General features: G+C 41.5%; 3 protein-coding genes across 8 annotated transcripts; 2 read left to right on the top strand and 1 right to left on the bottom strand.

The window, feature by feature from the left end:
- Positions 1-903: 903 nt before the first annotated feature.
- LOC102076125 (serine/arginine repetitive matrix protein 1) lies at positions 904-6,294 on the top strand. 5 transcript variants are annotated; one of them, XM_019359527.2, is made up of 5 exons: positions 904-1,103; positions 2,156-2,787; positions 2,918-3,025; positions 4,190-5,305; positions 5,375-6,294. In XM_019359527.2, exons 1-5 carry the CDS (start codon positions 1,076-1,078, stop codon positions 5,402-5,404), a joined length of 1,914 nt encoding a protein of 637 aa, XP_019215072.1. In that variant the 5' UTR covers positions 904-1,075; the 3' UTR covers positions 5,405-6,294. The 5 variants fall into 5 exon arrangements, with proteins under 5 accessions (XP_019215072.1, XP_005470175.1, XP_005470176.1 ...); XM_005470118.4 differs by having other exon boundaries at positions 905-1,103; positions 4,190-6,294; XM_005470119.2 differs by lacking the exon at positions 904-1,103 and adding an exon at positions 1,110-1,269 and having other exon boundaries at positions 4,190-6,294.
- A 1,152-nt stretch (positions 6,295-7,446) lies between these two features.
- Positions 7,447-14,483, top strand: LOC102076043 (uncharacterized). 2 transcript variants are annotated; one of them, XM_005470117.4, is made up of 7 exons: positions 7,447-7,703; positions 8,086-8,569; positions 8,922-9,059; positions 9,795-9,947; positions 10,188-12,392; positions 13,391-13,487; positions 14,166-14,483. In XM_005470117.4, exons 2-6 carry the CDS (start codon positions 8,102-8,104, stop codon positions 13,484-13,486), a joined length of 3,060 nt encoding a protein of 1,019 aa, XP_005470174.1. In that variant the 5' UTR covers positions 7,447-7,703; positions 8,086-8,101; the 3' UTR covers position 13,487; positions 14,166-14,483. The 2 variants fall into 2 exon arrangements, with proteins under 2 accessions (XP_005470174.1, XP_025763848.1); XM_025908063.1 differs by lacking the exon at positions 7,447-7,703 and adding an exon at positions 7,761-8,005.
- A 373-nt stretch (positions 14,484-14,856) lies between these two features.
- On the bottom strand, positions 14,857-19,983 carry LOC100702365 (group XIIB secretory phospholipase A2-like protein). Its single transcript, XM_019359532.2, has 4 exons — positions 19,637-19,983; positions 17,867-17,955; positions 16,326-16,491; positions 14,857-16,188 (listed from the first exon to the last, which is right to left on the bottom strand). The coding sequence occupies exons 1-4, from the start codon at positions 19,902-19,904 to the stop codon at positions 16,070-16,072; spliced, it is 642 nt and encodes a 213-aa protein (XP_019215077.1). The 5' UTR covers positions 19,905-19,983; the 3' UTR covers positions 14,857-16,069.
- Positions 19,984-20,739: the final 756 nt, after the last annotated feature.

Below are 20,739 nucleotides of genomic sequence, written 5' to 3'. Positions count from 1 at the left end.
GAACATTCAGAACATTCCAGACCAAAATCATCCTCTGCTCTCTATTCCTCCTCTTCCTGCCCATCACTAACACATCTAACCACTGTAAAACTTTTATCAGAGTGTTTCTGATGGTGGCATGACGAGAAGTTGTTCTGAAGCTGTGTAAGGTGAAAAGAAATGGAGACAGCACAGTCCCCTGTGGAGTTCCTGTACTGCAGATCAGTGCCCAGTCTCACAAAAATCTCCTGTCCTTGTGGCTGCAGAGCTGAATCAGGGAATTTCACAAAAGCACGAGGATTGTTTTTACCTGATGTGCTTGCTGAGCAGTCACCTTGATGTCACCTTGATATGACAGCAAAAAGGAATGAGTTAAAGGTCCTCTTAGAAGCCATACATCATCCTCTTCTTCAGACTGTGCTTTCACAGTATGCCAGTACCCCACAGGGACAAAAGGTATAAAAAAATAAAAGCTATCACACACGCATACACGCACTCACTGTTGACTTGTATTCATTTATTATCTCAAGTGATACTTTAGCTTGATGCTTGAATACAAAGACAATCATTTAAATATTTCATTTAAAAATATGTGCTAACCGTTTTGTGTGTATGTCTTTGTGGTGTGATTTGTGTATATCGACAGAATTTTTGAACCTGAGTGTACACGAACATAGTGGATAAATCTGAGGTTATTTTTTTTTTATTATGTACTTATATATTCAGTGCCTCTCTGTGCCTCTGTTGTCGTGTATTTTCTGTGTAACTCAATTAAGAAAATAAAGAAAAACATTTAAAAAAAAAAAAAGAAAGAAAATTAAATGTGATATTTCTTACTTTTTGACGGTAATTTCTTGTGTTTAAATGTTATCAATAAAGTTGCGTTAAAAAGTAGCTGAAACCACTTCTTCATCCCCCGGGGGAGATAAGAAAAACAAACCTCCTGGAATTCAGCCAGTGCCTGTTTTTAAAATTTTGTCCGACTGAATTTAACATGTTGTGAATGTTTTTAGGAAACGTACTTACTGCTAAACATATTTTGAGCACTTTTCCCTGATTTCATTTACCCAAGGGAGTGTGTGTTTCCTGATTTTTAATGAAAGTGGAGTCATCCAGCGGAAACGGTAATTTTACGTTAGCTCCTTAGCCCACCGCGAATGCTGCTAAGTAGGTTATCAAAAGCAGGGGCAAAGCTTTAACTGCTGCTGATTTAACTGCACTTTAGGACGAGAAAGTTTTCACAGATGCAGCAATTTTAGCTGGAAATAATATCTCGTCGATGATACAGTTGTAAGTTTGATATTTCTCCTTTTTGCTAAAGCTAACTAAAGCTATTCCGTGGCCTGCTAGCAGACAGCTGCAGCAGCGAACGTTAGCGTTCAATGCTGTTAACGTTAGCTCGGTCACGGCATACCGAAAGCTCCATTAAGCCAACTATCTAAGCTCTGGGATGCCTGAGCGTCCTTTCTAAGAATTCTACAGCAGGTGCTTTTACACGTAGCTTCTATTTAAAGACACACCCGTGCCTATACTGTTGGTTTGTGACTGCTAAATGTTGATTTTTTAAAATTTTATTTTATGTTTTGCTGGATATTTTTGTAGACTCATTGTGACCTACATTTGCTTATTTCTTTCAATCCTTTTGTGATTATCAAGCATTTATGATCTAGGGGGGAATGCTTGTCATCGTGATCTCTGAATGTAAACCGTAGTAGCATTGAACAGTAAGCTGGCCTGTTTTACCACCTCAGATCCCTGTTCTGCAGACAGTATATGAGGCTATCTTCAGTTTAACCCCGACTTAGAAGAATTGCGAAGGTAGTTTACTTATTACCAGAACGATATTAATAGTTAGCATGTCATGAATGTGGCTTTCTTCTAACCTGACTCGATCACCATGGTAACTGATGCTAAACATTTAACCTGAGGGGTTATACATGGGTCTGTCACACAACTGGCACAGAGACAGACAACCATTCACACTGAGTCAGTTTAGAATCACAAATTTTTGAGCCAATTCCTTTGGAGTACCCCCACAGACACGGAACAAATGTAGAAATCCTAACATATTCCAAGTGGAGAGCACTATGTTTGCCTTGTTAATAGAAGATAAGTGGTTGTGTTTATTTGAAGTCTGACATTATTCAAGAGTCTATTCTCTTTTTGTATCACTCAGGTCTGAGGATGTACTCAAACAGATCTGAACACGGTTACAGGCGGCAGTACAGCGAGAGGAGTTCACGGCAACGGGATGAATATGACGACAGATGGGAGAAAAGGCGCGAACCTCCCAGAGACATGCCACGGGAGTCGTATCATAAATATGGTGGGGATGGACGCAGCAGTACAGAGAGAACAAGAAGTAGGGAGTACAGTGAGTCTCCAAAGAGGCTTTACAGCAAAGATACACTGAACAGAGACTGGAGCAGGAAGAGCCCGGCGAGGAGACGCGCGTCTTCACCGGTGCGGGACCTCTCTGACAACAAAAAGCAGAGGTTTGCAGATGACGACGAGCGGGAATACAGGTACAGGCGTGAGGCTCAGGAGAAAACATACAGGCCTTCACCGGACAGTTTTTCACGGTCGCATCTAACCAGGAATATTGAAGATGCGTCACCACAAAATGAGGATTTCAAGTACAGGAAAACACCTCAGGGCTCCAGGCACAGGCCTCGGCATGAGGAGTTCCCATACAGGCAGCTAAATGATGAGTTACCTTACAGACGACTGTCGGGGTCTTACAAAGATGGAGATGAATATGAGAGGGGCCGGGATCCATCACAAGAGAGGGCCCGATCACAGGAGAGGGTAAGTTCACATGATTGCTTAATGAGGGTTGGACAGGTTTTAATTGTGTGTTTGCATCAGTTTGAATAGTGTTTTAATTCAAAGTACTCATTTTGTGGTTTGATGAAAAATATTTATCCATGTCAAACAGAGTTATGTCAATCCCAGAGAGAGGACGGACAGTCCTCTCACTTCTGTATATGATGAGGATTATCGCCAAGCTGGAGCAAGATATCCATTGAATGGCTCGAGCCGACAGGTGGGTTTAACATTACACATGTTGATAAATCTTTATCACTTCAAAAGTTATGACTTTTAATTCCACTTGTGTCTCTGGTCGCTAGATCAGAGTTTTACTGGCCCCTTGGTTTTTTTTTTACTGATTTGTAATAAAAGATGCAAATGTTCATTACTTCATACATAATAATTAATACAGGCATAAAAAGACTGATTTTATTACTGCAGTGTCTGTGAAGGTTCTCAGTCATCCTGGTCATCGTAGCGTAAGGAGCTTGGAAAGAAAAGCGTCTGGACTTCTGTAAGTTGCTTGAAGACGTTTCACCTCTCATCCGTGAAGCTTCTTCAGTTCTGGGAACTGTGAGAGGTGAAACGTCTTCAAGCAACTTAAAGAAGCCCAGACGCTTTTCTTTCCAAGCTCCTTAGACTAAATACTGAGTGTATTTACCACACTGCATTCACTCCTGCATGTATCTGAGAGAGGAGGAGGAGGACCAGTGCTCCTCAGCCTGCAGTTTGGCTACTTGCAGAGTGTTTATTGTACTCTTACTGTATCTCAAATACACATTTCTTGAATACTGCTGCATGAAACGTTGCATCCATGCTGTAGTCACCTTGCTCTAGATTAGCACCTTCTCCGAACTGTATCCGGAGTTTATAGGCCTGTGTATTAGTAATGGTGCAAAAATAGAAGTCTACTAAGCCAAATACTTTTAACGTTTTAATTTTGTCTGCATTTACAACATTTACAACACATGCAGCACAACACATACAGTAAAAACACCACCATGAATATCAATATATCTGGGCTCTGATCCCATAGCCCTGTTCACCTGTAACCTAACATAAATGAAATGATCACTCTAACTGTTTATCAATAGGAGTGTGACAACAAAACGGGATGCACATCAAAACTGGCCTCAAAGTAGACAGAATATTGATTAACACAATAAACACCTACAAGATGCAAACAAGGTGTAATGGGCTTTAATTGTATTTCTTTTGCTCATTATTCTGCAGTAGCTTTTCTCTGCAGTTTTACACATCTGCTCTCAGATGTCACGTACACTGCTGTTTCGTGTTTGATTTGCTTTCAGAAGTGTCTCAGAAAATTGTGTGAAAATGTTTAACCTTCGAGAGATTTGTTTGACTCTTATACCTGTGACGTTTGTGTGCTTCTCATCAGTCTTTTGAGAGTGATGCACCCAGTCGAAGTGCAGCTGTTTCTGAGCAGAAGTCAACCAAAGGCTTCCAGCGTTTCCTCGACGTGCTAAACAAGGGCGTGAATGTCGACGTTCTCACTAAGATTGTGACTCAGACCTCAGATGACGACGATCAACCCGTTTCTCAAACCTTATTACCGAGCCCTGCTGATCATCTGTGGTCTCCCACTCACAATGCTGGGAGGAATCAAGGAAGCCACCAGGATAACAGCTACTGGAGTGAGAGCGAAAGGTCCCGCAGACCAGTTTCCCCACAGACTCATCGACGGTCCCTCAGCCCAAAACAGTGCCCACTCTCAGATGAAAAGCCCCTTCAGGGGAATGATGGCAGGGAAGCCTACTTCCGCAGCAGATCCAGGTCCCCCTTGGTGGTGGAAAGGGTGCCTCTGCCACCTGAGGATGAACACAAGCGTAGGCAAATGCAGGATGTGCTGCAGGCCATTGGCATGGATTTGGGATTTGAAGAGCTTGGCCAAATGTCTCATAGAATCCAGGAGCGGCTGTATGGGAAGAAGGATGGTGATTTGGCTCGTAAAGTTGGGAGGGAGAAGGGTACGAGGCGACCGTATTCCCCAAGACGTCAAAGTAGAGCATCATCATCATCAAGCAGATCTAGTTTTAGCCCCTTAAATCAGAATTATTACAGTAAAAAAGACTCGTACAGTGCAGAGAGGGATGTAACGGATGTGCATCAAGTATACAAATCTGCTGAGTATGACCAAAAGACGAGCAGCAGCTCAGTACAGGACAGTAAGAACTGCGAAAGGAAATCTCAGGAGAGTGCTGCTGCATTACAACCATTTTCTCCTAATTCCTCGTACCCTGCGTCCAAACCTCCATCTGCTCCGGTGGTGCCGACATACCCTCCGGTCAACTGCTCACCAATGCCATACCCACCTGTCTCGCCAGCTGTGCCTCCACCAATGCCCCATGTTGGGCCGGGGGTTAATATGCCACCCTTCGTCCCGTACCCCGGCATCCCGCCTATGAACATGTATCCAACCATGCTCCCGCAAGCGAGCCACATGTTCCTGCATCACGTTAATCATCCACAGCCGCCGTATTTCAGCCAATCAAATGTAAGTGCAGTTCAGCCAGTGAACACAATGCAAAAATCCAAACCACTGACAAGGCCCCGCTGTTTGCAGGTTATTCAAACCAAAAAAAAGCCTGGATGAACGAGGCTGTGCAGGGTGGAAGTGAGACTTTGAAACTGACTGATGGAAACAGCTGGGCCTTCAGGGAGTCTCTTTTTAACCACAAAACACGCGTTTGAAGCATCAGAGAACATCACAGTGAACATTTGCAGGCAACCAGACCAGCAGCAACTAAGAGAACAACACAATGACATTATCAGCTACTGTATCGTGAGTTTGATGACAAACTGTAGGTGGTGCTGCAGCTCTTCTTGATTCTTGGTCTGCTCCCATACCCATCACACATTCACTAGTCTGCCACAACATTAAAATCACCGACAGTGGAAGTGGAAACAGCTCGGGTCCTTGAATTCATGCGGATGGTATTTTGACACCGTTACAGCTTTGATGCAGATCAGGCATTGGGCTGATGGGCAGCAGCCTCCTCTTGTGTGGCAGTGCAACCCATTATACTACAATAAGTATTAAGCCAGCCTACGAAGCTGGACCACCGTAATTCTCAGAGGTTCACAGGACACAAAGGATCCACTGCAGCGTCCGCTCGGAGGTCCTGCATGCATGCCTGGACTCCTCAGGCAGTATGAAGCAGGTGGTTTTAATGTTGTAGTTGGTTGGTGTAGCTTATAATAGCCAGGTCATTCTAGGAAAAAAATAAAACAAATACTGAAACTACAAAAATTTGTTATTTTGTTAAAGTTTTACTAAAATTTGATGCATTTTATTTTTGTGGACATCATATTTGTCTTTATATAGGAGCCTTTATGTTCATTAATTAGCTCAAAGGCCAACCTACAACTATAAGACATGCTCTACACTTGTGTCTCTTTACATATTTTTCTTATTCTGTAAACATGCAGAAATTTGCTGTATAAATATTGAACTGGATAATATTAAACACAAAGCAAATACTCGACTGTGTGCTGAGTTATTGAACGAGTACAGATTTACTGTGGTGCTGTTCTTGCCACAACTAACTAGAAAGGCTCTGGAAATTCATATTTTCTATTACGATTTTGTTTTTAAACAATGATTTAATCAATGAATTTGACTCATGTTTTAAACCCAGAGCACACGTTTCTTTTACAGGAGAAAAAAGCCTTCGGCCAACGAGAGAGGCAAAACTATTTCAGCTGTTAACCTTCAGTTTCAGTCCAACCACGAGCAGCAGATAGGAATACCAATATTTTTTTAAAAGCTTTATAAAATCATGTTCAAATGTCTAAGATAGGGGGAAATTATTTGAAATGATAATTTATAATTATTTTGGTTAAAATATTTGAATTATAGATGCTTTATAAGAGCTTTATAAGCAATACTATTCAAAAATGAAATTACCATTATAGCAGCGAAAACATGAAAAAGTACTTTGGTCAATAAAATAAATGAATAAAACAAATTAGCTCACAAAGTAACAAATTAGAATAAATAATGACATTTTCAAGATAAAAGTAGAGCAGTAATATCGAATAAAGCATGTGGATATATTTCTAAAATTCTAAAAAATGTGATTTTTAAAATAGAATCAAGACTCAACATGGTTAGTCTAGCAAGTTGATGATAGCTTTATTTTATGAAACAAAACAGGGTTTACAAAATGCTTTGAAGCAAAATATTAACTTCAAACAGAAAAGGTCAAATCAGAGCTTTTAGGCTTCAGACCCTCATGAATGAATTGTGTATATAATGAAAGGAAATATACTGAGTGAAGAAAAAGGCATGTTGCAACTGCAGTTTTTTCTCTATGACATCTCAGGTTTAATCTCAGGATTAATGGTTCATTACATCGTCATAGTTAAAGAATTTTTAAAAATAAGTGATGTAGAGAGCATTTACAAACAGCTAAAAGGTGCGGACTAGCTGTCAGTTAAAATTCCTCTGAAAATCAATCTTTAAACAGCGATAGGGAAATGTTTTTGCTTCTAAATGCATTTATTTTTATAAATAGTTTTAGTTGGTAAGTAAATGTAATTTTTAAAATGATAATTATTTGCAAATGTAGACTGAACATGAGAACAAGCCCAGGAAATTTGGGGGGGGGGCTTACGAACACCCCTGTTTTTCTCCTGCAGTGTCAGTACTCTGTCCTGTAGGGGGCGCTGCTGTTACATTACACTCACCTACACCACCGAAGCAGTGTGATCAGTAATGGCCTCTTTCTGTTAACACTAGAAGCTTGTTTAGCTTTAATGGTTTCCATTTTTTTCTGCCGAAACGTCTCTAATGTTGGAGTTTCACCGTCCTTCGTCCGTGTGGCTCCCAGTTTAAAAATGAAATATCTTTCCACGATGTAAAAGACGAAGCTCTCGTTTGCCCGGCAATAGTAGGTTACCAGTCTTTTTTTTTTTTTTTTCCAGCAATGATGCTAAGTTGTGTAAACACCTTTCAGTCTGTTACACCGACTATCCACACGTTAACGAGTAGCTGCTGTAATGTGACGGCTGCCGGGTTTGGTTGTTACTTGGTTACTTTGGTTGGCTCTGTGTTTGCTCATTAGGAGCTTTCATGTAAGCTAACGCTGAGGGTTTTGCTGTGGAACTGTGAAATAAGTATAAAGAAAGCATGAAAGCTCGATGCTGGTTCCAAAATAGCCTTTATGTCTTTGTGTTTACATTATGTGAGGAGGTAATGGTTCCACAATATACATACACATCGACTTTTACCCATACTTGCTGCATATTTCTTACTTACTGTTTCTGCTTTAGACACTTGGACTGCAGAATGAATCAACGTGAGTGGAAAGATGCTGTCCACAGACTCCAGAGACTTCTGGAGCCAAGCTGCCACAGCATGGGGAATGCCTCCAGAGGTCACAGAGACTGGGACACTTACCATGAACACTCGAGATATACTGTTCCTGAACCACAAAGGAGTGATGTGAGGTGGAAAGAGCTCAGTCCTTCATCTCATCATGTTCATAGTAAAGTCCCAGAGGTGGAGGACCCGGACGGAGAGCCGCTGCCATACAGTGAAGAGGATGTAGAGCTAGCAAGAAAGCAGCAGCTCCTCAGAGAGATGGAGGAGAGAATTATGCACAAGAAAGCTACCCTCGCCATGAAAACGCAGTTTGTGGAGACACCACCAGGTGTTTCTGGTGACAAGCAGCCGGCTATGTGTGTAGGTCAAACTCTAAGAGACAGAGTGAAGGAGATTCTGATGCAGCGACAATATCTCAGCTATTTCTCAAAGGTGAGGAGCACTGAATAGACTGTCAGAGTAAAGTGCGTTTCTTTTTTTGCACGACCCACCTGATCCCCTTAGAATCAGATGTTTTTGTTCTTTTTTTTGTTTCTGTTCATTTGGATAACAAAAAATATGACCTTCATATTATAAATACTTTCTGAGTTGGGTACATAGAATTTTTGCATTATTTTTTTTTTTGTACAGGAAATATCTACACGAGATTTTCAGTGCTGAAAAACACAATGCCTGTTATAAAATAAAAGAAATGAAACCACCTCACTTGTAGACTTGTAGTGACTCAGTGTCACAATTTCAAAAATGTCGTTCATCTGTAGAGCTTTCTTTTTCTATTATTCAGGTGCAGTTGGCCAGAGAGAGAAGGAGCTCTTCCTGCCGGAGCAAAGGTGGTGTGCTGCAGGAACAGCATCCTCTGAAGCTCAGAGTGAAGGCTCTAATGAAGAAGAGACACACTGTTTTACCACCTTACAGCGAACAGGTTTGTAATATGTAATTTTAAAAATAAAAAATGACAAGGGTGTTCTTAAAGGAGAGAAGCAGCAACACAGGAGACGCATCATATTATAGTGTTAGACTTAACAGACTCAAAGAACTAACTCACTAGAATTTATTAGTCAGTAGTCACTTTGACTTTGACAAATCCTTTTTTTTTTCTATAATTCAGATATTCGTTTGTGTTCTATAACTATAATATTTCACATAGATGCCACATGGCACTGCTTTCCTCTGATGGCACAGCCTCATCGTGCCACACAAAGCGCTCACGGCTGAAGTGATTTATAACAAACATTTCGGGTGGATGTGTGTGAATAACAGTGTTTTCCCCCGAATTACAATGTGTTTGTGGTGTTTGTGTATGACGAAGGCGTTCAAGGTGCCTCTGTAACACTGGAATAACCTCCTGTTGTTACTGTACAGTTCTTATGTTGTTGATCCAGCAGTTGACAGTCTTTCTGTTGTGTCATGGCAATGAAGTAGTAAATGCTAATGTTATCTTTTGTCTTAACATTATTAATGTGCTATAAAACGCTGAAATATGGCCATTTATCTTTTTGAGTGGCTGATGATTTAGAAGTGCTGAGAACAATTTCAGATGTGTTTACCTGAGATCTGGATCATGGCAGCGTGTAATTATCCTTTTTATGACAGCATCTGAGCTTCTCACCACAAATCTGCTGGTTCAACAATAAAGTGAATTTCCGACCTTTCTCAGGGCCCTGACGTCACGTGGCCTCCTTCCAGCCGAAGCGTTACATCACCACCTAAGAGAGAGGACGTCATCAACAAGGGTTTCGAGTGCTTCCTCAGCGTGCTCAACAAAGGAGTGGACATCAACTTGCTCAAACCTGAGGATGACTGTGGCGAGGTTGTACAGTTGATGCTCTTCTACTTTTTCTTTGTATTTCAACCACACCATACCTCCACTTACATGCAGTATTATATGAATGAATCCTTGACCTGAATTTGAAGACGTCACCACATCGCTGAAAAAACCAGCAGATAATTTATCACCATAGAGGGAAAATAAGAAGCTTTGATGAACATGAGAATGCTTTACTACTCTTCTCTGAGTTATAACACAATAATCTCTGTTTCTCTTTCTCAGGTCCCTGGTGTGTCACTGCCACCTCACGGCCGAAGCATTTCTTCACCAGCAAAGGATGAAAATAATGTCAACAAGGGTTTTGAGCGCTTCCTCAACATCCTCAACAAAGGCGTTGACATCGAAAAGTTTAGCAGGATTATGAGAAATGATAGAGAGGATCTTCCTTTAGGTGAGGAGCCCCTGAACATTCAGCTCCCTGAGGTGGGGAGCAAATCAGATCCACCTTTTAGGACTGAGAAGCAACAGCTGAACAGTGGAGCTTCACTGCTGGGCCTCAGACAGCCCAGTGAGAGTCTACTCAGCATGGACAATGACATTGAGGCAAGCCTCACCCAGAGAAAGGAAAGCCAACGGTTGTTTAGTGGTGCCTCACTGGAAGGTCTCAGCCCACTCAGTGAAAACCAGTGCTCAAACAGTCGAGCCATTCTGTTACTCAGCCAGGCCAGTGAGAGCCAGCGGTCGAAGACTGGAGCCTCGCTGAAAGGCTTCAGCCAGCCCAGCAAGAGTATTGGCAGCGGTGCCTCACAGCCAGTACTCAGCAAAGCCAGTGACAGTGAGCAGGCAGGCAGTGGAGCCCTGCTGACAGACCTCAACCAGGCTAGTGAAAGCCAACAGTTAAATACTGGAGCCACATCACCCAGTGAGAACCAACTCTCAAACACTAAGCCCATTAGGCTAAGCCTCAACTGGGCAAGCAAGAGCCAGTCGTTGAAGAGTGGACCCTTGCTGAAGGGTCTCAACCAGGCCAGTAAGAGCCAGCCTTTAAAGAGTGGTACCCTAATTCCTGGGCTCGGTGATGACAGTGACAGCAAGTCAAACGGTGGAGACCTGCTGGCAGGCCTCAACAAGACCAACAGTGGAGAGAAAAAGACTGATTCATCTACTCGAGAGAGGCTCTTATTACCTGGTGATGAGGAGAAGAAGAAGAAGGGCAAAAGAGACCACAGTTTGGGCTCTAGTAATCGATCAAAGTCGCCGGTGGCAGTGAAGAAGAAGAAGAAGGAGGAGGAAGAGGAAAAAGAAGAAACCTCATCGGTGAGTGAGCAGCATGAACAGCTGCAGAGCATTCTTAAAACTCTGGGATGGAACCTGGACGTGGACGAGCTGAGCAAACTGGCAAACCGCACTCAGGACAGGCTGTGTGGGAGGAAAAACGAACGTGCGAACAGCAGAGAGGAGCACGAGAGCCGCCAGAAGCACTCTCGTGACCGAGATCGCAGGAAGTCGTCACGCTCTCCTCTGCGGAGCAGCAAAACAGACGAGAGTCAGGAGAGAATGCATGGGAGGAAGAGCGAAGGGAGGGTGAGGAAGAGTGAAGGGAGGAGGAGGACTGACAGCAGAGGGGAGGACGAGACACAGCAGACGCGCTCCCTTAGAGATCACAGAAATTCCTCTTCCTCTTCCTCATCTTCCTCCAGGTCAGCCTCTAGAAACTCTAGCCCAAGCCCCTCACGCCGTCGGCGCTCTCGCAGCAGAGATTTGAAACGGCGGCGAAAGGCCGAACGAAGCCGCTCGCGAGAAAGAAGCAGAGAGAGACTGAAACACAGAGATAGACGGAACAGCAGAGAAACACTGAGGGACAGAGAGCGAAAAGACTCGAAACATTTTTCTCCTTATCCTTATTCACAAAATCCCGTGTTTCCTCATCCTGCTGCTTCTCCGTTTCCAGACTACACTTTGTCTCAGTACTCACATTTCGCTGTTACCCAGAGTGGCCACTACAGCGGTGCTACAAATCCTTACTGGTCATATAATCAGTATAACATTCCTCCCTCTCTTTCTGCCAGCGGCCATCCTTACCCACACTTTCCTGGCTCTGTAGTGGCACCTAACATGGCTCTCCCTGATCCCAGCCTTCTTACGAACAGTGCCTCATTTCCAAACCCGGACCTGTCTGTGAGCGAAGGCCAAGATGGGTCAGCCTCTGTTTCTCGCTGCCTGAGAGTCATCAATACCGAGCAGGCATCCTCTCAGAGCCTCACAGGTAGACACAACTGGAGACGGGGTCACAAAGAACTTATGGGAAATTTCAGGAATCCCAAAGGTATTTTAGAGAAACACAATAATGCATTAAAGTCACCACTGGCACCACAGGACTCAAAGGTATGCACAAAGACTGTGGGTAATGACCCCAGCACTGAGGAGATAAAAGAGGAGAAGCCGCAGCTAACAGAGGAGGAAATAAAGGCGAACCTGAGGAAAAAGGTTGGTGGACAGTCGGTTTGGCCAGCTCTCAAGGCCACGTCATGCTAAGAGGTTAGGTTGTGCCATTATTTGCCTTGCTCAGGTCCAGGTTTTTTTTGTTGTTGTTGTTGATAATGAAATGCCCGGACTCTGAGGACAATTATTACATTTTCAGTTAGAAGGGGTTCAAATTTGTTTTACTTTCTTTTTTAAAAATAGATTTTTAACCCTCATACAGGATAGTACAGGAGATATCCACATGAAATTCTTAATCCCAGTGTGAGCATCAGTATCTTGGTTGTATCAGAGTAAAACATGTAATATCTGTGACATAGAGGAACAGAGTATTGGCACCCTGGATGTTTTGTCTGCTTTATCGGCCCTAAAAATTTGTTTTATCTCCTGTACTTATGAATGTATTTTACATATTAAAATGCTCCATATATACTTTAAAATGCTCTAAATCAGAAACCTTTAGTTGTATGATGGTAAAATTTTGCATAACTTTATTAAATTTTGTTGTGCAAAAAATTAAAAAAGATCTAATTCTGGGGATGGATTATTACTTTATTTTTTTCTTTACTAAAACTAAAACTGTAGGAAGCTCAAAGTATTTCTTGTGTGTTTTTGGTCCAAGGATCAACTTCAGCAGAATTCCCAATAGAGTCTGAGACACTTAAGATGTGTCAGTATGTATTATATTCATAAGCAGACGCTGTTGCATGTCACCAAAATCATTTCCATTTTTAGAATTTTAAACATTTGAAGACATGGCTGATGCCCTGCATCTGTAACAGCTGTCATTAATGTCATTTAAAACCTTAGATATACTTTTCTGAGTATCATTACTTCATCTGAATCTCAGTTTCATAATCCTGATCTCAGTCAGTTGCGATGTTTTACATTATCTCTGCTATAATCTTGAAATGTTTCCCTGCTTTATGCTCTGAGTTTCCTGTTGTGACAGCCATCATCATTGTGTCATCATAAATCGTTTTTCTCTTTGGTTATTTTTCCAGCTTGAAGCGTTTAACCAGAAGGCGAAGAACACGAGCCAGCTGCCTCACTCCAAAGTCATGCAGCCAGCAAACTCCCTGATCTCTGAGATAGACTGAAGTAAGTACATTCAAAAGGCAATTAAAGGATAATTCCACTAATTTCACTTCAGCCTGGCACGTTTCCTATGATTCATAGTTAAAAGGTTATTCTGCAGGTTACGGTTCTCCATCTTTGTTTTTGAGCACTGTCTGAACAGTCAGGCGCCGCTCGTGCAGCGTTCCTGTAATATTAAAGCCTGAACCATGAAGTCATTGGCAGAAATGTAAATTTGGAAATGTAAAATTGGAATGTTTGTTGAACCTTCTGTCTGTAAATATTAACAAATTAATAAAAAAAAATCAACTTTTGTTACAGCCGGCATATTTGTGCAGTTTATTGCTCACAGTAGTGTTGCATGCACCAGTGTGGCTCCAGTTCTTCCTTTGGAGAGAACCAGCTCACTTTTCCAAAGGGTTACATGCGGTTGTTTGCACAACTGGGGTTCAATTTTTTTTTTAATGAAATCTGTTGGCTGCAAGTGCTGATTTCATGCAGCAGAGCCTCTGACATCAGTGGTTTTACCTTTGGGCCGAGCAGCTTTTAGTGGAAACAGATTGAGCACAGCTTCAGTGAAAAAGAGCTGCATGTCTTTTAAGTCCTGAAAAATTCTTGTTGAATTGACTTTTTTCATGAACTGCATACTGATGTAAATTTGTTTGATCCTCTCTGCTAACTATATTTTTCTCCTTTTTCCAGGCGTCTGTGTCCTGTGAAGATTTTTACTTTGTATTTTTTCAGCCTTGTTCACATTTGTCCCTGACCTCTAACGCCTGACTGTCATCTGAAAAAGGTTTTTGCACAGTTCATTATTGGTCTGCTTTTGTGTTTTAGCTCTGCGCTTCTATGAATGTCATGAGTTTTGCTTAAAGTTGATTACGAGAACTATTTTTTGTAGGCCGTACTGTAGTTTGTTAATGAAAAATGTATATTTTCATTGTTAAAAAGGTTTCAGCCTGTACAGTTTCCGGTTTTACATTCACTCTGTCACACTAATAAAGAAATCTTACAAAAACAGGCGTGCATGTTGATGACCCATAACTAACTGTACATTTACACAATATGGACAAAACCACTGGGCCACGTAGTAAGTACATTTTATTTATATAGCACCTTTCAAGACAAGGATCACAGCTTCACAAAAATTAGCATAAAGAAAAGTGTTTGACTAAATGCAAGTCTACAAAGATGAGTTTTTAATTGTTTCTTAAAAGAGGCCACTGAGTCCACAGACCTACAGCAGCTGCACAGTCACACCATGAGACATACAGAGGAGGGTTGGACCTCTGCAGTTAGTTTGCAGGGTGTTGGTGACTCTGAATCCTCTCTGTAGCTTCACGTGGTCTGACAGCTTGTGGTTGAGTTCCTAAATAACATAAATTACAGTTGATTGTGGAAGGATCTTCTTATATAGCGCCACCTTCAGGTCTAATCTGTATTTTTCACATGATGCTGAATATGGTCTTTCATAAAGGAAGTAATCTGAGTATCTTGAGTTGTGTTCATGTTCGGGGAACGTTTGGGTGAGGCTTGGGAACTGGTTAACAATGGCCTGAGATGAAGAAAACATCAAAAAATTCCCAGGCACTCACATTTTAAATAAAATTGAAAATACCCTTATAATCACAGCATTGTGTTTGACCTGAAGTGTTTCAGCACACAAGCCTTTATCAGTAAATTAAACAGATAAGATGAAAATTGAGATAAATGTTATGCTCTTTGTGTTAAAACTGTTTTGGCCGCCTCCCAGAGAGAAGGACAAAGGCACATTTGACGTCCAATATGTAGGTAATTAAAGACCCTGTGCACTGTGAGTGATAACGTAATTGCTTGATTACTAGTGTCTGTAATGTGATTGCATTGCTGTAATTTATCACTGCTCATGCAGAATCATATTACTGCCTGACCAAAAAATGTAATGTGGTTACAGTAGCAAGTTACACCCAGCACTACTGGCTAATACATGCGTGAAAACATCTGTCCACTCCTTCAGTGTGCAAAGCAAATGATGGAACGACAAAAGGTTTAGTGTTTGTTTATCTTTGAAACTGTTTTTAATGCAAAAGAAATTCAGTTCACCTCAGTTCTATTTATAAAGCACCAATTCTCTACAACAGTCACCTCAGGGCGCTTTATATTGTACAGTAAAGACCCGACAGTGTTAGAAACTCCAACAATCGCATGAAAGCCTATGAGCAAGCACTTGGTGACAGTGGGAAGGAAAAACTCCCTTTTAACAGGAAGAAACTTCACATACATACAGACAAAAGTTCTCCTGTATTTTTATGGCTTTAACTAAGGGCTGACTTTGTCAGTAATGCACCATCAAATAAAAGAATTACATTTATTTTTTAATAACATTTAGCAGCTGTGCTGTGAACCAGTTACTGCCTCTGAAACTCCGTCATGTGTCATTACAGACTGTTTTAAACCAACACTACACATACACAAATACAGTTTTCATAAGGAATTGAAAAACGATAAAAGCAAGAACTTCCTAATAAATTACTCCACCTTTACAACACCACAACTCGGAGCAAATCACCCGGGAATGTGGTCGCTGCTGACGCTGTTTTATAAATACAGAAGATCCTGTTGTTCATCTAAAGTTCGTCCTTCTCCTCTCCCGGGCAGTAGCATGCTGCCCTCTGGCTGTTCATGTACGGTCTGCAGCCTAAAGTCCACACTGTGTTGAAGAAGGTGTCTGCTACAGTTTCACATGCTGAGGGGAGAAATTCGAAACACGACAGGATCAACAAAAGGTGATGTACTCAGATTACAGTCAGACCTTATCACTGATTAAAATATAATGAAGAAGAACATGACACTGCATGAAAGGAAGGTGAAAATATTACTGACTTTCCACTTTGGACACGAAGCCGAGGCTCTTCTTGAGGTCTGAGCAGATGCTGTGGAGGCACCAGCGGAACTTGGAGTCGCAGCGATACTTGTTGGAGCCGCAGGTGTCGTAACACATATCCAGCTGATTGCAGCACTTAGTCATGGCAGGGATGCCCATGTCCATCTGACACACAACAGGAAAGATCAATGTGTTTGTGTACAAGTGCAGGCCTCACACTGGATAATGATTGAACATTATTAGCAGGAGGAGCTGCATCAGAAATAGGTTTGTTGTTTGTTCTGAGATCAGGTTTTATGTTTTTTTCATTGGATGAATTTTTACGGCACTGCTGTCGCCTCTGTTTGTACTTTTTGTTTACTTTTTTATTACATAAACACAGTAATATTTCTTTAGTAAACACCTTAGATGCTTTTAGATGGAGTGCCATCATTAAAGGTGGAGTTCACCCTATTTTTCCTCCAGTCTACTTGCATACACTTCTGTTTTTCCCAGGTTCTCCTGGATTTTAAAAGCATCTCCTACAGCCTCCTGCTTTGCTGTTCCTTCATGGAAACTCCACTAGTTAATAGCTGTAATATACAGTAGGTGTTGGCATGTACGTAGTGTATGCCTGTTTCTATATAATGTGCATATAATACTTTGCAGACAGAGCCTTCCTCCTGTCTTAAATGCTGTCACTTCATCACTTCTTTACTTAGAAGACACAGTAAAGATGTAGACTTTAGCAGACACCAATAAATAAATAAATAATGCTGAACTGAGCGTCATGCGTCGCTCGTCAGATGCACAGTAGGAGTTGTTTTCTTCAGTAGAGCTGAGCAACATTTAGCTCCCAGAATCAATAAGCTTTAAGGGGAACAGTGTAAAAATCACAAGTCTCCTGTTTCCAGCTGTGCTGAAGTAACATAACAAGCTGGAAGCAATTTTTCATCAAAACGAGATTTCCTCCGAGCTGCACAAATGAACACAGCGTTGTAAAGAACAGGGATAAGACAAAATATTAAGTGTGCACAGCTCAGTTATGGAAAAGTCACATATTTTTGTTTTATTACCAATAATACTCAGAAACTCTCCTGTCACCCAAACCACTCCTGGAGTTTGATGCATAAATGTGTGCTCTTTTTAATTTAAAGTTTGCTCTCTTGCTGTTTGTTCATCTGTTTTGGTGCCTGCCCCACCGTGTGGAGCTCAGTCCCCCCAAAGATATGTACGAGCAACACACTAACAATGTTTCTAAAATCATGTCCTGGTTACTGAAAAAATAAAATGTGTAGAAACAGAGCAGAGGCTTCTAACGTTCAAGATTCACAGAGAGACACATGAAGTCTAAAGAGGACGAAGCTCCAGCAGCTCTTGAAACTGGCTTACACTTTTTCTAATTAGAAGCAAATGCTCATTACTCTCTATGGGGCCTTGATTGTCCTCCACCCAAACTCTATAAGCGACTTGTGAAGATGGATACAGCGTTTTATAACAGTATAAATAATAAATTTTTTAAATATAAAAAATTTGCTCTAAACAGACAGAAGAGGCCTACCCCTTCTGGAATAGGAAGACCGAAGAAGTAGGAGCTACATCCATTTGGTTCTGGCATCTGGTAGCCCGAACGAGGAACAGGAGCTTTACCTGAGGGACAAATAGCAATAAATAAAGAGATTAATTAAAATGTAGGTCATGTTTTGCAACAGGCCAGCAGGACTGTGCTGGGCTCTGTTTAATACCCCCATGGATTTACAATAGATCCATGTTTGCACACAGATGACATGTTGCACATCACTTGATGTTTGACCCAGTCAGCACATAAAACCTCTCCTATCAGAGTTCACAGTCCATTTCCAGGCTCAGATAACAACCACGACAAATATCAGAGTTTACAAGACCAGCCTGAATAAATCCTATTAGCTCTGAGAGAAGGAGGTGATTAAGAAGTTATCCGGTGAGATAACTGACAGAGTGGCAGAGGAGGATCTGCAAAAGCTGTGCATACATACTTACTGACTGGGCACATTTGTAATCAGCTGATTTGTGTTTATTAGAAATATCATAAGATGATCACTTGGATTACTGGAATCATGATCGTATTCATAAAGGGTTCAGTTTTAGGGCATTCTTACAATTAAAAGAGCTGGCTGTTAAAAGGTGAAGAGCGGCTTTGTTCAAGTTTTAAATATTTAACGCTTCAAAAAAGGAGGCAGAGTTTGTTTAAGACCGTTGTCTACTTGCTCAAAGATGACTACCGGAGACAGAGATGCTCCAACATGCAAAAACGTGTAAGAACGTGGGGCGTCAGTCTGCAAAAGATTGCCTACAAACTGTGGATCAATTTCAGAGTAAATCTTGAAAGATTTAGATTATCATTAAAACGTTCAGAGAATCTGGAGGGAACGGGAAAAGCTGAAAATCATCTGCTGTCTTCTTTGGGAGAGAGCATGTATAAAATGGACTGAGACAAAATAAAAACTCTTCAGTGGTCAGATTCATCAAAATGTGACATTATTTTTAGAAAACATGGATGCCGTGTCCTCCACACTATGGAGGACAGGACTGTCTGGTTTGTTCAGTCATCAGTGCTCAGTCCTAAAGCCTGCATCTCTGATGCTCGGGTGCATCAGTGGCTTTGGATCTGGCAGCTTGCACATCTGGAAAAGCACCATGAATACTGAAAGGTATATGCAGGTTATAGAGAAACACATGCTCCCCCATCAGGATGACGCCTTTTTCAGGGAAGGCCAAGCATATTTCAGCAGAACAACACTAAACCACAAGCTGTTCCAGCAGCATGGCTTCCGGTGCTGAACTGCTAACCTTTCTGAGATCTGTTCCTGCCACCAAATTAACATGAACTTAACATTATTCTCAAAATGTTGCATTTTGTCAGTTTAAAAATGTGTTACGTTCAGTTTCAAATGTTCTATTCTGAATATAATAGGAGTTTATGAGATTTACAAATCCTTCCATTCTCTTGTTATGTACACTTTACACAGCTTTTCAAACTTTTTCAGGATCGGGGATTTAATTTGCCGCTCGTCACAGACCACAGATGATGGATGACATCATACAGAGCCACCAGTAGAGAAAAAGCTGCCTGAAAATGAATGTTTAGAGCAGCCTGAAGCGTTTTATATTTGCTGACCTCATAATTTGAAACTCTGACCATTTCCAGTGCAAGTATCTAGCTTTGCTGAATATCAATAATTTTATTTATGTATGCTTTTTATTATAAAGGCCCTACAATAATACAAACACAGATGCATACATGGCCTTATACCAGACTATGTAATACCACATGTTCACCTAGCAGACCTACCATATCTGCAGCGGTATTGGCACACTCCGTCACGTCCGCCCATGAACTCCAGCATGGAGTCAAAGTATCCGCCGACGGCCTCAAAGCTGCCGCGGAGGGTCCCTAGTCCCCAGTCCGCGTCTTCATCCTCTCCCTGTGTGCTGTCAGCTGCTTGGCCTTGTGTGGGTGGTGCATTTGCTGGGTCTCCAGCCTCCTGACTGAGAGCGCTGTGGATGAACAGGCCCAGCAGGAGCAGCAGGACGGGAGCGAGAAGAGTCCAGCGGGTCATCCTGTGATACAGGCAGCTCAGTGTGAACAGAGAGTTCAGAGAGTGAGGGAGCGACACTCAGTGAGGTAATACTGAAACTGTCTGCGTGACCTGAACTTTAAACCTGACTCAGGGACGGCCTCATATGTGGAGGAACAAAGTTCGACTTCTATCTCATCTTTTTAGCATATCTGAACTGGTGCTGTTCCTGTTGACGGATGACAAAGTGTGTTTGTTCAGTAGCTCACACAAGGTGATCCAATCACACACAAAGCAGACGCATTAAACACGAGGTCTGGGGGTCTTCCTCTGGGAAATTCAGAGAATCAAACACTTACATTCCCTCCACTGTGTTAGATTTTTATGCAACAATTTATATATAATTTATATATTTTCTGTATCATAGATGTGATAGAAATATCAGGAACATACTGCAAAGATGATCCTTCTCCCTCTTTGATGGCTGTTTTACCAACATGTAAAAACATAATTTCTCTGCTTCCATGTTTTTTTTAATTTATTTTGATAGATATACAGAAAGAAAATTAAAACACAGGAGGAAAATATATAAATATATCCTAAATATTGAAAGGCGATGTTAGAGTGAAGTCTTTTGAATTTGTCATTTGTGCAAGAATATGATTGCTTGTAAAATGTTTCTTGTGGCTTCTGTTACATGCATAAGATGAGAGAAGCTGTCTCTAATTTTCCGTTGCACATTTAGAAACCACAAGTTCCTGTTTTTGTAAGGTGCAAGACTGTTCACTCTCACTTTTCTGCATGGCTCGTACACATGTTAGTTTGTGAAAGATCACACTCTGTATGGGGACGACTGGAAAGTTTGATAAAAGTCATG

The sequence above is a fragment of the Oreochromis niloticus genome, linkage group LG6 (genome assembly GCF_001858045.2).
Source record: "Oreochromis niloticus isolate F11D_XX linkage group LG6, O_niloticus_UMD_NMBU, whole genome shotgun sequence".
NCBI lineage: Eukaryota > Metazoa > Chordata > Actinopteri > Cichliformes > Cichlidae > Oreochromis > Oreochromis niloticus.
Note: the sequence above shows the minus strand (reverse complement) of the source record. Positions and strands in the feature narration are given on the sequence as shown.

Excerpts from the sequence above, each read along its gene's own strand:
- LOC102076125 (XM_005470118.4), top strand. The coding sequence starts at position 1,076 with ATGAAAGTGGAGTCATCCAGCGGAAACG. Across the intron at positions 1,104-2,155 it reads GGAGTCATCCAGCGGAAACG|GTCTGAGGATGTACTCAAAC; the intron begins GTAATTTTACGT and ends TGTATCACTCAG. Across the intron at positions 3,026-4,189 it reads TGAATGGCTCGAGCCGACAG|TCTTTTGAGAGTGATGCACC; the intron begins GTGGGTTTAACA and ends GCTTCTCATCAG.
- LOC102076043 (XM_025908063.1), top strand. The coding sequence starts at position 7,977 with ATGTCTTTGTGTTTACATTATGTGAGGAG. Across the intron at positions 9,060-9,794 it reads TACCACCTTACAGCGAACAG|GGCCCTGACGTCACGTGGCC; the intron begins GTTTGTAATATG and ends GACCTTTCTCAG. Across the intron at positions 12,393-13,390 it reads AGGCGAACCTGAGGAAAAAG|CTTGAAGCGTTTAACCAGAA; the intron begins GTTGGTGGACAG and ends TTATTTTTCCAG.
- LOC100702365 (XM_019359532.2), bottom strand. The coding sequence starts at position 19,904 with ATGACCCGCTGGACTCTTCTCGCTCCCGTCCTGCTGCTCCTGCTGGGC. Across the intron at positions 17,956-19,636 it reads CCAATACCGCTGCAGATATG|GTAAAGCTCCTGTTCCTCGT; the intron begins GTAGGTCTGCTA and ends TTTGTCCCTCAG. Across the intron at positions 16,492-17,866 it reads GTCTTCCTATTCCAGAAGGG|ATGGACATGGGCATCCCTGC; the intron begins GTAGGCCTCTTC and ends GTTGTGTGTCAG.